The 12,887-nt window shown below is 33.1% G+C and overlaps 1 protein-coding gene across 4 annotated transcripts in view; it reads left to right on the forward strand.

Annotated features, from left to right (window-relative positions):
• Window positions 1–12,887, forward strand: part of SYT1 (synaptotagmin 1) — a 509,772-nt gene that overhangs the window by 320,414 nt on the left and 176,471 nt on the right. For all 4 annotated transcript variants that reach the window (XM_011374713.2, XM_011374721.2, XM_011374705.2 and 1 more), the window contains one exon: window positions 4,473–4,655. In XM_011374713.2, coding sequence (XP_011373015.1) covers window positions 4,490–4,655 — 166 coding nt within the window. In that variant the 5' untranslated portion in view covers window positions 4,473–4,489. The remainder of the gene's footprint in view (window positions 1–4,472; window positions 4,656–12,887) is intronic.

Raw genomic sequence — 12,887 nt, forward strand, 5'->3', positions numbered from 1 at the left:
TTTATCTTTAAGATAATTTTCATAACATCATTTTATGGATTACCACAATTTAAGAAGTCTCTTTGTTAGGTAGTTTCTGGTCTTCTAATAAATAAGTTACTTTAACATTCTTGTATCAAATTGTAGACCTAAGGTTAATTTTCTACTGTGAATTTCTATAAAAAGAATGAGTGCTTCTACAGCTTTTGATATATTCCGTTACTCTGGCCTCTATAAAATATTGTTCTAATCTATATTTCCCAGTTCCTCAGTTTTTTCTACCCTGAACTTCATATCTACATTTAGACACATTTACAAATTTATATTATTTCATTGTTACTTTAACGTCCATTTCTTTGACTATTTGTGAAATGAAACACTTGGCGGGGGCGGGGGGCAGGCAGTCAAGAGAGATTTTCTTTCTTTCTTTGAGAATCGTTTGCTCATATTTTTTATACTGAACTTTCTTCTAAAAGGGAATTTACTTTTTATTCAATAGTATTTTTCTTGTCATGTTCCAGGATTTTAAATCCCACTTTAACAAGCTAAATGACTATACTCTAAAATTAAACTGTTTCCTATTAGTAAGATGACTTGTGTTTTCCATTTACTGGTAAACCAATTCAAAAGAAAATCATAACTACCTTCTCGGTACTGATTTAATTGTTTAATAATACTTAAATGTTATTAGAGTAGGCTAGCAGAATCAGGCTAAAAAAAATCTATGTAGGACAAATCACTTAACCTCTCCATATCCCAGTTCATTTCTGCAAAATAAAACCAAGTCACTTTCCAGGTTTGTAATGAGAACTGAGAATATTATACTTAAATATCAATGATAGCATTTGGCAGATAGTAGGTTCTTAATAAATGACATCTTTAGTTTTTATTAGCCCCATTTAGTAGTACAGTATCTTAGCATATCCCTTATTATAGTAGCTTTCCAAACCACCAGTCTCAAATTAGTAGTAGATTGTGAAACTAATGTACACAATTAGTTTGGAGATACAGCTATAATTTTTTAGTGAAAAAGAATAAAACTGAATATATCAGAATAATTCACACATAATAAGGGCAAGTGTTTTTATGTGAAACTTTTGTTCTGTATGTAACATGCAGCTGGAGAGCGTGTTACAATGCAGCACAACGTAAAAAGTACTTCTTTAAAGTAGCAGCTGAAGTTTTCAGGTTGTAGTTAAACACCCTTTAAAAAAAAAAACAATTTTGTTAGATGCTTATCTCAGTGTGCAACCCCTTATTCTACAGTGGCTAAAATGCATAGGCTCTAATTTTTACTATATGACTTTGAACAAATTGCATAACCTCTGTATGTCTTAGTTTCCTCGCCTGTAAAATGGGTGATAATTATCCTTATCTCAAAGAAGTAGTATGAGAACTATATGATTTTATCTATCTAAACCACTTCATAGGTACTCAATAACTGTCCACTGTTATTTTTTCAAGATGTGTAGAATATAAAATTTTTTTTCTGAATAAGCAAACAATGCCACATGCACTGAAGTGCATAAGAGAATATAAAGTCATCACCTTAATCAGGCCTGAATAATTAGCTAGTTTTTCCATCTACAAATGATCCTTCTTGATAAGCATCTTATTCCACAAATAGGAGTTTTTAAGAGCCATGTAACTATTCTTAGTTTTGCTGTTTACAATCAATATTATTTCTCAAAATATGAATAAAAATGAAATATTAAACAATAGATTAGTCTTTGTCAGTATATTAGATCCTTAATTGCCTATTATATTTTTATATTTTATGAAAGACTTTTTTTAAAACTTCCAGGTGGTAAACATTAAGTAGAAAGAGCATGTCTATTTCTTACAATCTTTTCTTGATTTTTTAAAAAAAATCAGAAATGATAGGGATAATATCATTAGCTAATAAGAGTTGAAAACTTACAACTTTTACCTTTTTTGATGAAACACCTTCCAAGCATACTTTATGTCTGAAAAGACTGTTTGGGGATATTGTAAAACATTTTTTGCTTTCTTTAAAAAAAGAAATACTGAATAAACTGCAAGTGCATTTACTAAATGTTGACTCTAACAAAAGTCTTATTTTTTCTATAGTCTTTAAGATAATTTGACTTAAATGTAGAAATGTTTTCTATTCCATAATAACGCTGATATAATGTGAAAATATTTAACAACCCAGGTGGCAAAGGACCCAATCCTCTCTGAACACAAAAGCTGCAAACAACTGTGTAGCCACCTGGAGGTGGCAGCTATCAGTCAGGATGACCAGCAACAATATCCCACTTCCAGAACATGAGAAAAATTGAGCTGAAACACAGACAGCATGCCTTTAATTTAATGATGGCTCTGTTGTATTTAGCTACTTGTATCTAAAACATTACCTTTAAATTTCCTTTAAATCTCACAGTAAAACATAATTCCTCAAATACCTTCAACTGTCCTGTGGAGATAAGTAATAATGCCTATCATATCTGGCGATTCTTACAATAGAGGAACAAATTCATTTTTAGAATACATACATACTAATATTTTATACATATGTATGGTTTTGCACGTGTAATTTTAGTCTTGTTGACTCACATGAAATATAAAAGTTAAGGTATCATCGATATCAATAGTTTCACATAAGTAATGCTGACCATGCTAATGGTGCTTCACATTTTTGCAGGGAGACAAGATCCTAAGCTAAACAGAATCAGAAAATCAGAAAAAGCTTCTGGAAAGTGACCTAAATTGGAAAAAAAATAAAAATGTTCTACTATCTGGAAAATTGTGGGCTGCCAATTACCATTAGGGAGAGAGGAAGGGAGGGATTAATTGGTTGATTGATTAATCAATAGATGGAACAAACTTACAAACTGACATTGTGCCAAATTCTTTGCATAGATTATCTCATTTCATGTTCATTAAAGCCCAATGTATTTTGTATGATTATTCTCATTTTGCAAATGAAGAAACTGAAGAACAGTGACAATCTGAACCCACATCTGTCTGATTCTACCCTTTAGGATAATATCGGTAACTACTTGCAGAAAATTAAAAGCTTAAAAAAGAGAACCATTATAAAATAAAAATTGACTGTGTATGTATATTAGCCTCAGCCATTATCTCCTCCAGAAGATTCAAAAACTCTGGATTTTTATTTAGATTTTAATAATAATCCCATACATGAGATTCTTCTTCTTTCAATTGCACTTCTACTAAACAGATAAGTAATGTATAATTAATTCACAAAAGGCTTGAATCCTATAAAAATCCTTTATTGACTTGCTGGTTATCTCCATTTCCTCGCAAACCAAAAGAACTCTATGGTTCCATTACCTTCCCTGCTGAGACTGTGAAGTCACTTATGCCCAGTCCTATGTGTATTTATCTATGTCTGCCCCAAATCTTGTTCACTCTCTCACCCACGCAGCCTGAAATCTTGTCACAGAACAAAATTATTAAAGTCCAGAATAAGTTTAGATTGGAGAATATGACTTCAATCATATCCCTTTAGAATAACTCACTTACATCTATAGAGCACTCCACATGTACTAAGAAAAATCTAGGCAGGGCATGATTCAGTTCTTCATATTTCAAAAGGCAGATAAATTGAGTCCAAATGCCTTGTCAGAATTCATTTAGCTAGTGAATAGGACTAGAACTAATGTATTCTGTATTCAAAGCTAAGATTTTTTTCATAAGCTTAAGGATTGGTTTTAAATATTTTGGAGATAAACATTTAAAATGATTTAATTAATAAAATAATTCAACACTATATTCAAACTAAATAAGCTAAACTAATTAGACAAGTCATGTTTCATTATCAATGACTTGGTATATATATTTCAATCATGCCACATGTAGAGTGGCTTCAAAAATTCACTCAGCAAGACAAATAAATTATTGAGCAGGGTATTGTTTACAGTAAATGTCAAAAAAATGACTGGGAGGAAAACGTATCATCAGTAAATGAGATTCAAGAACTAATTTCCAAGTAATATTTACAATATCTTACAGTATCAATGCTGTAACAGTATTCTTTATAACCATTTTAAAATTCACTAACATTTTAAATGTATGCTATCATTTATCAACATTTCCAATATAAATATTTGATCTCTCTTTTCCTCTTAGTAAATACAAAATGTTGTCAGTTTAGAGCATGTATGTTGTCAGCAATAGTTTCATACAAATGTAAATTACAAAATTAAATCTACACAGAAAACAATTGCCTATATAAATAGCTAATAGATTTGACAGTTTACATAGTATTGTTGGGAGAGAATGTTTCAGGAACTATGTCTGGGGTTACCTTCGAGGGAAGAATCTCCACTACAGTTCCGTAAATATTTCATGAACCAACATAAAGTAATATGCTAGTGAGAGACTATTTACCCAGTGAGCAGGTGCACCCTCTGATGTATTTTTTTTTTTTTTCATCTTTGGTATAACTTTGATGTAGGATCAGTTAAGCCATTTTGAATTATTTTTTTTTGCTTCCCTCCCCTCAGTTTCACCTGAACCTAAAATGGTGAGCGAGAGTCATCATGAGGCCCTGGCAGCCCCGCCAGTCACCACCGTTGCGACTGTTCTACCAAATAATGCCACAGAGCCAGCCAGTCCTGGAGAAGGAAAGGAAGATGCCTTTTCTAAGCTGAAGGAGAAGTTCATGAATGAGTTACATAAAATTCCATGTGAGTACTAAATATTATTGAGTAAAAATAAATGGTTGAAAATCATCTCAGCCATTGGTTAGAAAGTAGAATTCCTCTTAACAAACTATAAACATACATTTGATTTTTTATTATTGGAATGGTAGTATTCCAATAATAAAATGAAATATTCTTGGAAATGAAGTATTCTTATTAAGTCCTTAAATACATTTTATTAATGAAAATCCAGTTTACAAAAAAACCTGTATCCTGTGTCTAATGTAAGGGGCTTCATTTTTTTTTATTGTCTTCAGTGTGTTTCTGTCAAGGATATTAATGTTTATGGATTGTGCTATATTTTAGATTTGTATTTATGAAATTTTTATTGTAAAAATTATTCTTAAGCAATAGCTAAAATGCATGTTCCCAATTGCAAGTTTTATTTTCTTTTATTCATTTGTTACTATTTCAAAATATTTTGCACAGTTTTCAATTTTTTTCTTTGTTGTCAGCAGGAAATAAAAAACAATTTGTACCTAAGTTTATTTGTATGAATATAGCACTAAGTCCAATTAGTGGCATTTAATTTAAATTTTAAACTACAGGTTAGTTTTGTTCGGTTTTTTTTTCCTTCAGATTTGAACGATTACTATGTACTAAACACTTTTCTAGTTTCTGGAAAGATAGGTTAGGCCCTCACAAAACTTATATTCTAGTAGTAGGAAGAAGTAATCACAAAGAGGCAAATATGAATGGTACATCATATAGTGATAAATGATATAAGAAAAACTAAAGGAGAGTAAGTGAGATAGGAAAGAAGATAGAGAGTGAAAGGTTATAATTTAGGATGATGAGAATTGGTTTTCTTTGTAAGTAAACCTGGAAGAAGTTGGGAAGGAATTTATAGAAACCTGGGAAATGCAGACAAAGGCCCGTAGGCAAAAATCTTCCTGGAACAGCAAGGATCCCCATGCGCTGTGAGTAAAATGACATGGTGGAAAGGGGCAGAAGATGGATGTGGATTGTAGCAGAGGCCATATCATGTGGAGCACTGTGGATTGTTCTAAGGAACTTGGATTTTACTAAATAAAATAAAATGCCTTTGGAGGGATTGAGCAGGAATGTCCCAGGATCTTAAACTTTTGTTTTTCTTTTATTGTATTGAAACGTATTTAGAGGAGACACAGGCAGAAGATAAAACAAGCTGTTGGGATAATTCAGCTGAGAGATTTATGAAATTTGTAAGATAAGTATTCTATAAGGACAAAGAGAAATTAAATGAATACAAGGAATCAACTTATCTTTCAAGTAATTAATGACTTGATTTCTGTCCACTTTTAACAAATTCAAGTCCATCTGAAAGACACTCTTAGCACAGTTGTCAATAATGACCATTATCAGTAAGAATATCCATAACCCGGTGGAGGTAAAAATGGTCCAGCAGATAGAGCCCTAGGATAGAAAACACAGGTTCCCGGTTTTCTTTCTTGTTCTGCTACTAAGCTGGTAGACTCATCTGGGGACTTTTGATATAAATTTGAGCTCAATTACATGGCAGAAACCAAATGCATACATCATGGGGTCAAATTCTCACCTAAATATTTTATCAAAATGTTTGCTTTAAAAGAAATGTGTTATAGGAAAGCAATGAATAACACCAAACCAAATGCGTGTATTCTGTCTTGTCTTCAATGCCATCTTCTGCTCTGTAAGAGTAAATAAAATGAGGCATGGTGACATTGACAACTATGGGATTGAATGTTCCTCTGTACATCCACATAACTCATTCTCTCATCTTTAGGCCTTTGCCCAAATGTCATCTTCTTACTTACAACTTCCCCAGCACACTATTTAAAATTATGACCCATTTATCCCAATCCGTCTTTGCCAGCATTTCCTGTCCTCCCCCTTGCCTTTTTATTTCTCACCATATTACTTAGCACCATCTGCAAGTCTATATATTTTATTATTTGTTTTTAAATCATTTTGGCTCCTTCCAAAATAATGTAATCCCTGTAAGGGCAAAAAGGTAGGTCTGTTCTATGCATACTTCTACTTCTGGTGGTGCCTGGCATATATGAGGCACTCCATTCAATATCTAATTGTTGAATGAATGAACTTCAATTTAATCTATATCTTCGGCCACTCCTCTTAAACTCTGAGGTCTTAAGATGCTGAAAAATTAAAGCATATTAAAAATTTTTTACTTCTACTACTAAGGAAAGTATCATTTCAATGTTTGACTGTGTCATTTATGTTGGAAAAGTTGTTTCCCTATTTATGACAACCATTTTTTAGCCTTTGCCACTTAGAGCCAGGTATTACTGTATTTTTTCCTCCCTGTTCTCAGTAGGAAAACAGTCATCTGGAAAAAATTATCGCTGAAACTCTCCTTTCTTTCATTTCTTTCCCTTGGCTAACCTTGTTTCATTCCTTCCCAAGCCATTGTCCCATTCCTGTGTCCCTTTCAGGAGCACCGGAAATCAGACCAAGTAATCAGTCTTCTCCTCCTTGGAGATTTTCTTTTGACCAGCTACCTAAAATAATAGAATGGCAGAGAATCTCGGTAACACCTATAGGAATATTATGTTGCTAGCTCTCTTCTTGATTTTATAGGAAAAGGGAAGTGAAATATCTAAAATTTTTAAATGGTATGGTAAATAAGCGTTAGCAAAATTGTATCATAAATACAGCCATGCAGTTTTAGTAAAAATATGAAACTGCATATTTCACACTTTTATTTTAATCCATTACAATTTTTACTGCCTGTGTAATTGAAATTTCTAATGGTATTTATACGCAGGGAGCAACACTAAACAAAAATAAAACATATCCCTAAAATCAAATTCCTTTAGGAGCATATATTATATAAAGGTGATCACTTTTGCCTTGGCATAATATAGTATGACGCTAATGACAGGTAACAAATTAGAATATTAATTGATTTCAGTTTCTGAACTAAATCTTGGCTATCTGGCAGATGTGTTTTTTGCAAAATTGATAGCAAACAGCTTTAGTCTGTCACTTGAAATTCCCACTTGTGAGAAGAGCAGTGTCACAATGGCAAGGAGTGTGCATGTCATTAGTTGGGTAATCTGCACAGTCCAGCATGGAACATATTCAAACCAAATTGCTTGATGATAACATCCATAACACCATGGAGCTTAAAATAAAAAAGGCAAACGGAAATGGTAAGTGCTGAGCATTTTTATCTTTCAATTCATTCTGCACACTGTTATCTAAATGAAGCAGGCAAGGTTTCCCAGAATGTTTCTTTATTTTGCAGCTTTGATTTTAATATTACTAGGGCCATGGTTGGTTTGTAAAGCATGAACTTGTGTCATCAGAGTAGTTGTGATTAAGGTTTTGATATTCATGAGCTTCTTGAAGTAGAGTGTACCTTTCCTGAAGCCCAGCAAAAAAAAAAAACAAATAGCCAGAACCTGACTCTTAGTCCAGAATAAGAGCAAGCAGACTAAGGGTAGTTGTGTAATTCATGCAGAAATCCTACTGGGTAGACAGCTTAACATACGGATTAAAAACACAAGCTCTAGTCACAGACTACATGGGTCCAACTCTTAGTTCCACTACATACTAACTCTGTGACCTTAGGAATGTTACTTCACCGTTCTGTGTATCAGTTTCTTCCTGTATAAAATAGGGACAAAAATATTATCTCCATCATAGGCTTGTTGTATAAAGGTATCAATGCATATAAAGTGCTTAGCAGACTGTCTGGCACAGAGTAAGCATTCTATAAATGGTAGCTATTATTAAACTCAAGCTGTCCTTTTTAACAAGTCTATTTCTATTTTATAAAAGCCCTCTATTCAGGTCAGAAAGATATCCCAATTAAGAAAATTCCAGAAACTTCGCAGCCAAATATATATGCATTGCATTCTTTAAACCCACTCCAACAACGCCTGTTCTAGGAAAGACACATTTCCTCTTGTATTTCCTCTTCCCATCATCTCCTCTAATTTCCCTTTAAAAAAAAAAAAAACAAAAACTGTAATTTCATTTCCTTACGACCTCATTCCTTTTATCCCATACATACGCGTAAGGTTCACATATCTTAACTTACCTACTGAAACTCCATGTACACTAAATGTTTAAGAAATGTCAGTTTTCCTCTTTCATTCTCTAAGCTTTTCTTCTCCTTGCCTTACCTCCTGTCAACAACCATCCTCTTTTCCTCTTTCATATCTACAACAAACAGACTGAAAAACGTAACCTAGATTCCGACGTGTTTCTTCAGCTCGGCAATTTGCACTATGACATCCATCCTTCAAGCAGTGTGAAAATCATTTTAACTAAGTCACCAGGTACTTTTTGATGCACAATTATGAGGGTTATTATCAACCTTCATTAGGTCTGATATTTCTACAGCCACCGTCATCTGAAATCTCTTGATTTTCAGGACTCTACTCTCATTTCCTCCTCTTCTTTTCTTTCTTCATTCTTTTTCAATGACTGATCCTCCTTTTTCATTGACTTTCCTTCCCTTAAGTGATAAAGGTCCTTGTTTACAGGGTTCCATTTTTAATCTTATTCCATTCTTAATTCTACTCGCACTTTCAGTCACCTAGCCATTCGATTACAAAATCGCACTATAATCCTTGTCACCCTGATATATTTCACTTCCAATTCTATACCTGCATTTGTTTAAGTCCTGTTATTTCTCCTCCTGAAAAACCTCTAAAACCAGCCAGCATGTTCACAACCTATGCTTTTTTTCTCTTATGCTTTTCTCTCTTCCTGGACTCCCTTTCCCATTAACCCTGACACATTCTTCCTTTTCAAGAACTCGTTCAAATGTTATCACTTGTCTGAGAAGTTTCATCATTTCCCAGAACAGAATTATTTGAATCTTCCTCCAACCTTTGAAAGCTCTTCATTAAATATCTCGGTTATCTGGTGTTGGTTTGTTTTGTCATGTTTTGCCTGTCTTTCTCACTGAAATGTAAATTCCTCAGAGGCAGAGATAACTTCTTACATGTATTTTTATCTCCCATATTTTAGAAGTATCTGACATCATGCTAGAAACAACTGTATAGCTATCACCATGTTGCAAATATTAACATTATACCAAACAGTGATTCTTGTGCCATGCTTGGAGAAACTAATCTAGAAAGCAGTTTTCACACCTTTTTAGTTAAGAATCCCTTTGTTTAAATTAGAAAGGGGAAAAAAGAAACCCATATAAAGCAAATCAGAGCTGCTGAGGTGAGTTAAGTTTCTTTCTCACTCCCCCTCCCGATACTCACATCAGCAGTTCTAAAGATACCTGGCTGTATGGAGCGATTTGAAAGCAGTAGCCTGAAAAGTAGATATATCAGTGTTATCTCTCTTAACAATAGCCAGTGAAACTTAACAACCAGTAGTAACAAGTTGGGTAAATACGGCACAAGCAAACATTCATCGATGAGCAAAACTGCCATCCAGTAGCTTTGGTTTCCCTCATGTAGCTGCAGAATGAACATAATATAATTGTATGCCAAGTCATTGCTATACATTAACAATGATTATTGTAATGATCACCAAAGGTTATTGAGCACTTAGCATGGAAGTATCTGCTATGCATTCTGTAAAGTCAACCTCCATTCTGCCTTGTAAAAACTCTACTAGATAAGAACAATTATTATCCCCATTTTACAGATAAGAAATCTGAGGCTTAGTAAAGTAAGTGACTTGTCCACGGAAGTTACACATGGTGCAGGTTGTAGAAGCAGGGGTGTGTCAGGAAAAATTTTGCAGTTTTGCAATTATGTCTTAACAGAATATCACAAAGGCTGCAAATGACCTTTATCATTCCTTAACAGAACTGACCTGAAACTATTAGAGTTCTATGTGTCTGTTCAGAGAGATAAGTTGATATTTCATATTTGTCTTTTGGTATTTGTTTTAAATGACTGAATACTCAGAACATAAGTTTAATACTAATTCAGAGTTTCTCATTGCATTATCTGGCCTTAAAGACAAGACAAGTATTTATTCACTTTATGTTTTTTGCATTTTTGTTGCACTCACTTACTCTGGTAGATTGTCATGTGAATAACTCATTACAACCTATGTAGTAATAGTTACATTTTGTTTCCTTGTATCAATAAACTGTATATGACTCAGCTTCAGCTGTCATCTGTTGACAACTCTTCTCACTTCAGAAAAGCATTGGCTAAAATGCTAAGTGTTATTATTCGCTGTCAACCTCTACTAACTTGAAATATCTTTAAGATAAAAGTTACAATACCGATAATTTATTTTCAGAGAAATTGCTTTGCAATGTTGAGTGACTTCATCACTGCAATGCTGAATCAGTCTTTTAGGACAAGGACACTTAGAGATAAAGGTGTAATTTATCACAGTACAATGTAGTGATTCATGCTTACATTCTATGAACATATATTCCATTTTATTTTATTTCATCTTTTTAATTTTTATTTAAAATACAGGAAATATGTGCATGTATGGGAATACAATGTGAACGTGTGTGTGTATTTTAAGAGTTACCATTAAGAACTTAATCCTATGGTTCTTAATCCAGTTTGGTTCTTAATAGAGTTGGTACTGTCCCCTACAGTATATTATGAATATTCATTGGGCCATTTTTAATGTGCAAAAATATGGCCATGAGGGGAAACTACTGGCATTTAGAAGCCAGAGGGGCAGGTACCTACACATCTTGCAACATGTGAAACAGTTTCACACAATGAAAATTGCTCTGCATTCTGCACAAATTTCAAAATATCCATAGACCATACATATAGAAGAAAACTTTGTTTATAATTACTCGAACCTAAAACTATTTGTCATATGAACACAAGGTATTTTTGCACAGCTTTAATATAAACTGAAGAGTCTAGTTTTATTCTAAAGTTTATCTAAACTCTGATATTCCATTTTCTTCTTACTTTTTGAAAATCTTCTGGTTGTCTTCTCTAAATCTTCTAGTATAGTTGTGCCTGAAGACTTTTATACTACAACACAAATTATTTCATTAAAAATTACCTTTTTATTTCCCTTTTAGATTATAGTTAACACATTTTATTGATTTGTAAAGTTTATATTTGTAGGTATGTTGTGTTATCTTTTATTTACACTCAGAGTAAAATGAATATTACAAAATCTTTTTATAAACTGAGGCATTGTGGACAATACTGCTTGAAAAGAACAAGTGTGCAATTTGACCTTATCAGCATCGTATATTCAATGTGGAAACCTAACAAAAAGAATACGCACTGATATTGTGTTTCAGGAAGGTTGTTCAAATACGTCCTTGAATTTTTTTTCCCTCTTAGAAGCCTGTTATGCAGAAAATTCCCCCAAGAAATTCATGCCTTTGAAATGAACTAGTGTCGAGAGATTTTATAAACTTCTAAAGCATTGGTAATGCAGAGCAACGGTAAGCACATAAAACCACCAAGTGAATCAAGATCTCACAGAAGAGTTTCTAAACCTTATTTTGCTGTGTGACATTAGCATTCCAAAGATATTAAGTAAATACACCTGAGAAAAATAAGGGAGTGAATCATATTTTGGACATATATTGAAAAACAGCTAAGAAATTACCTTGCTGATGTACTATACAGATATACAAATATATTTTCTAAAAGCTTTAAGCCTTGATTCTTCACCACATAACAGCTGCATGTCAAATTACAGGCTACATTTTCACTAAGGGAAGCCTGACTGCAAATACAAACCCATAAGAAAACAGAATGAGAGATTCTAAGAGACTGCTGTTTTCTCCTCTTTCTAATGACGACGTAGATATTTTATTGCATTGCTGACCTGTCAGGTTTGTGCCAGTTTCTATTAAATTGGATAAAGAATTTAGTAGCAGAAACCGGAGGGAAATTATGTGATGTAGCATTATATTATTAGCACTCGGCTTTATTTTTCTTTGTTTTGATTTTCGTTTATGAAAATACTATAATAAAAGGATCAAACTTGATACCTTCTGAGTCCACATGCCTCCTTAGTCTGTCTTTTAAGTGAACTTAGATAAACTTTGAAATAAAGATTAAGTAGATACTGGCTCATTTAAAGTTTTTCTCACCAAGCAACACTTTTCTTTGAAACTGCTATCCTAAAGAAATTTCAAAACTACTTGAACTCTCTCCCTTTTTCTTTTCTCTTTCAAGCTTTTTACACATACAAGTTAAAACAAAAAGGAGTGAGGGCAATATATTACAAATAGTAGAAATATATTTTACTGATAAATATGCTGTTTACTGGAAGTAGTGTGTATGTGTCTACAGAAACAGAAAAGAT

Source organism: Pteropus vampyrus, unplaced genomic scaffold (genome assembly GCF_000151845.1).
Source record: "Pteropus vampyrus isolate Shadow unplaced genomic scaffold, Pvam_2.0 Scaffold9, whole genome shotgun sequence".
Lineage (NCBI taxonomy): Eukaryota > Metazoa > Chordata > Mammalia > Chiroptera > Pteropodidae > Pteropus > Pteropus vampyrus.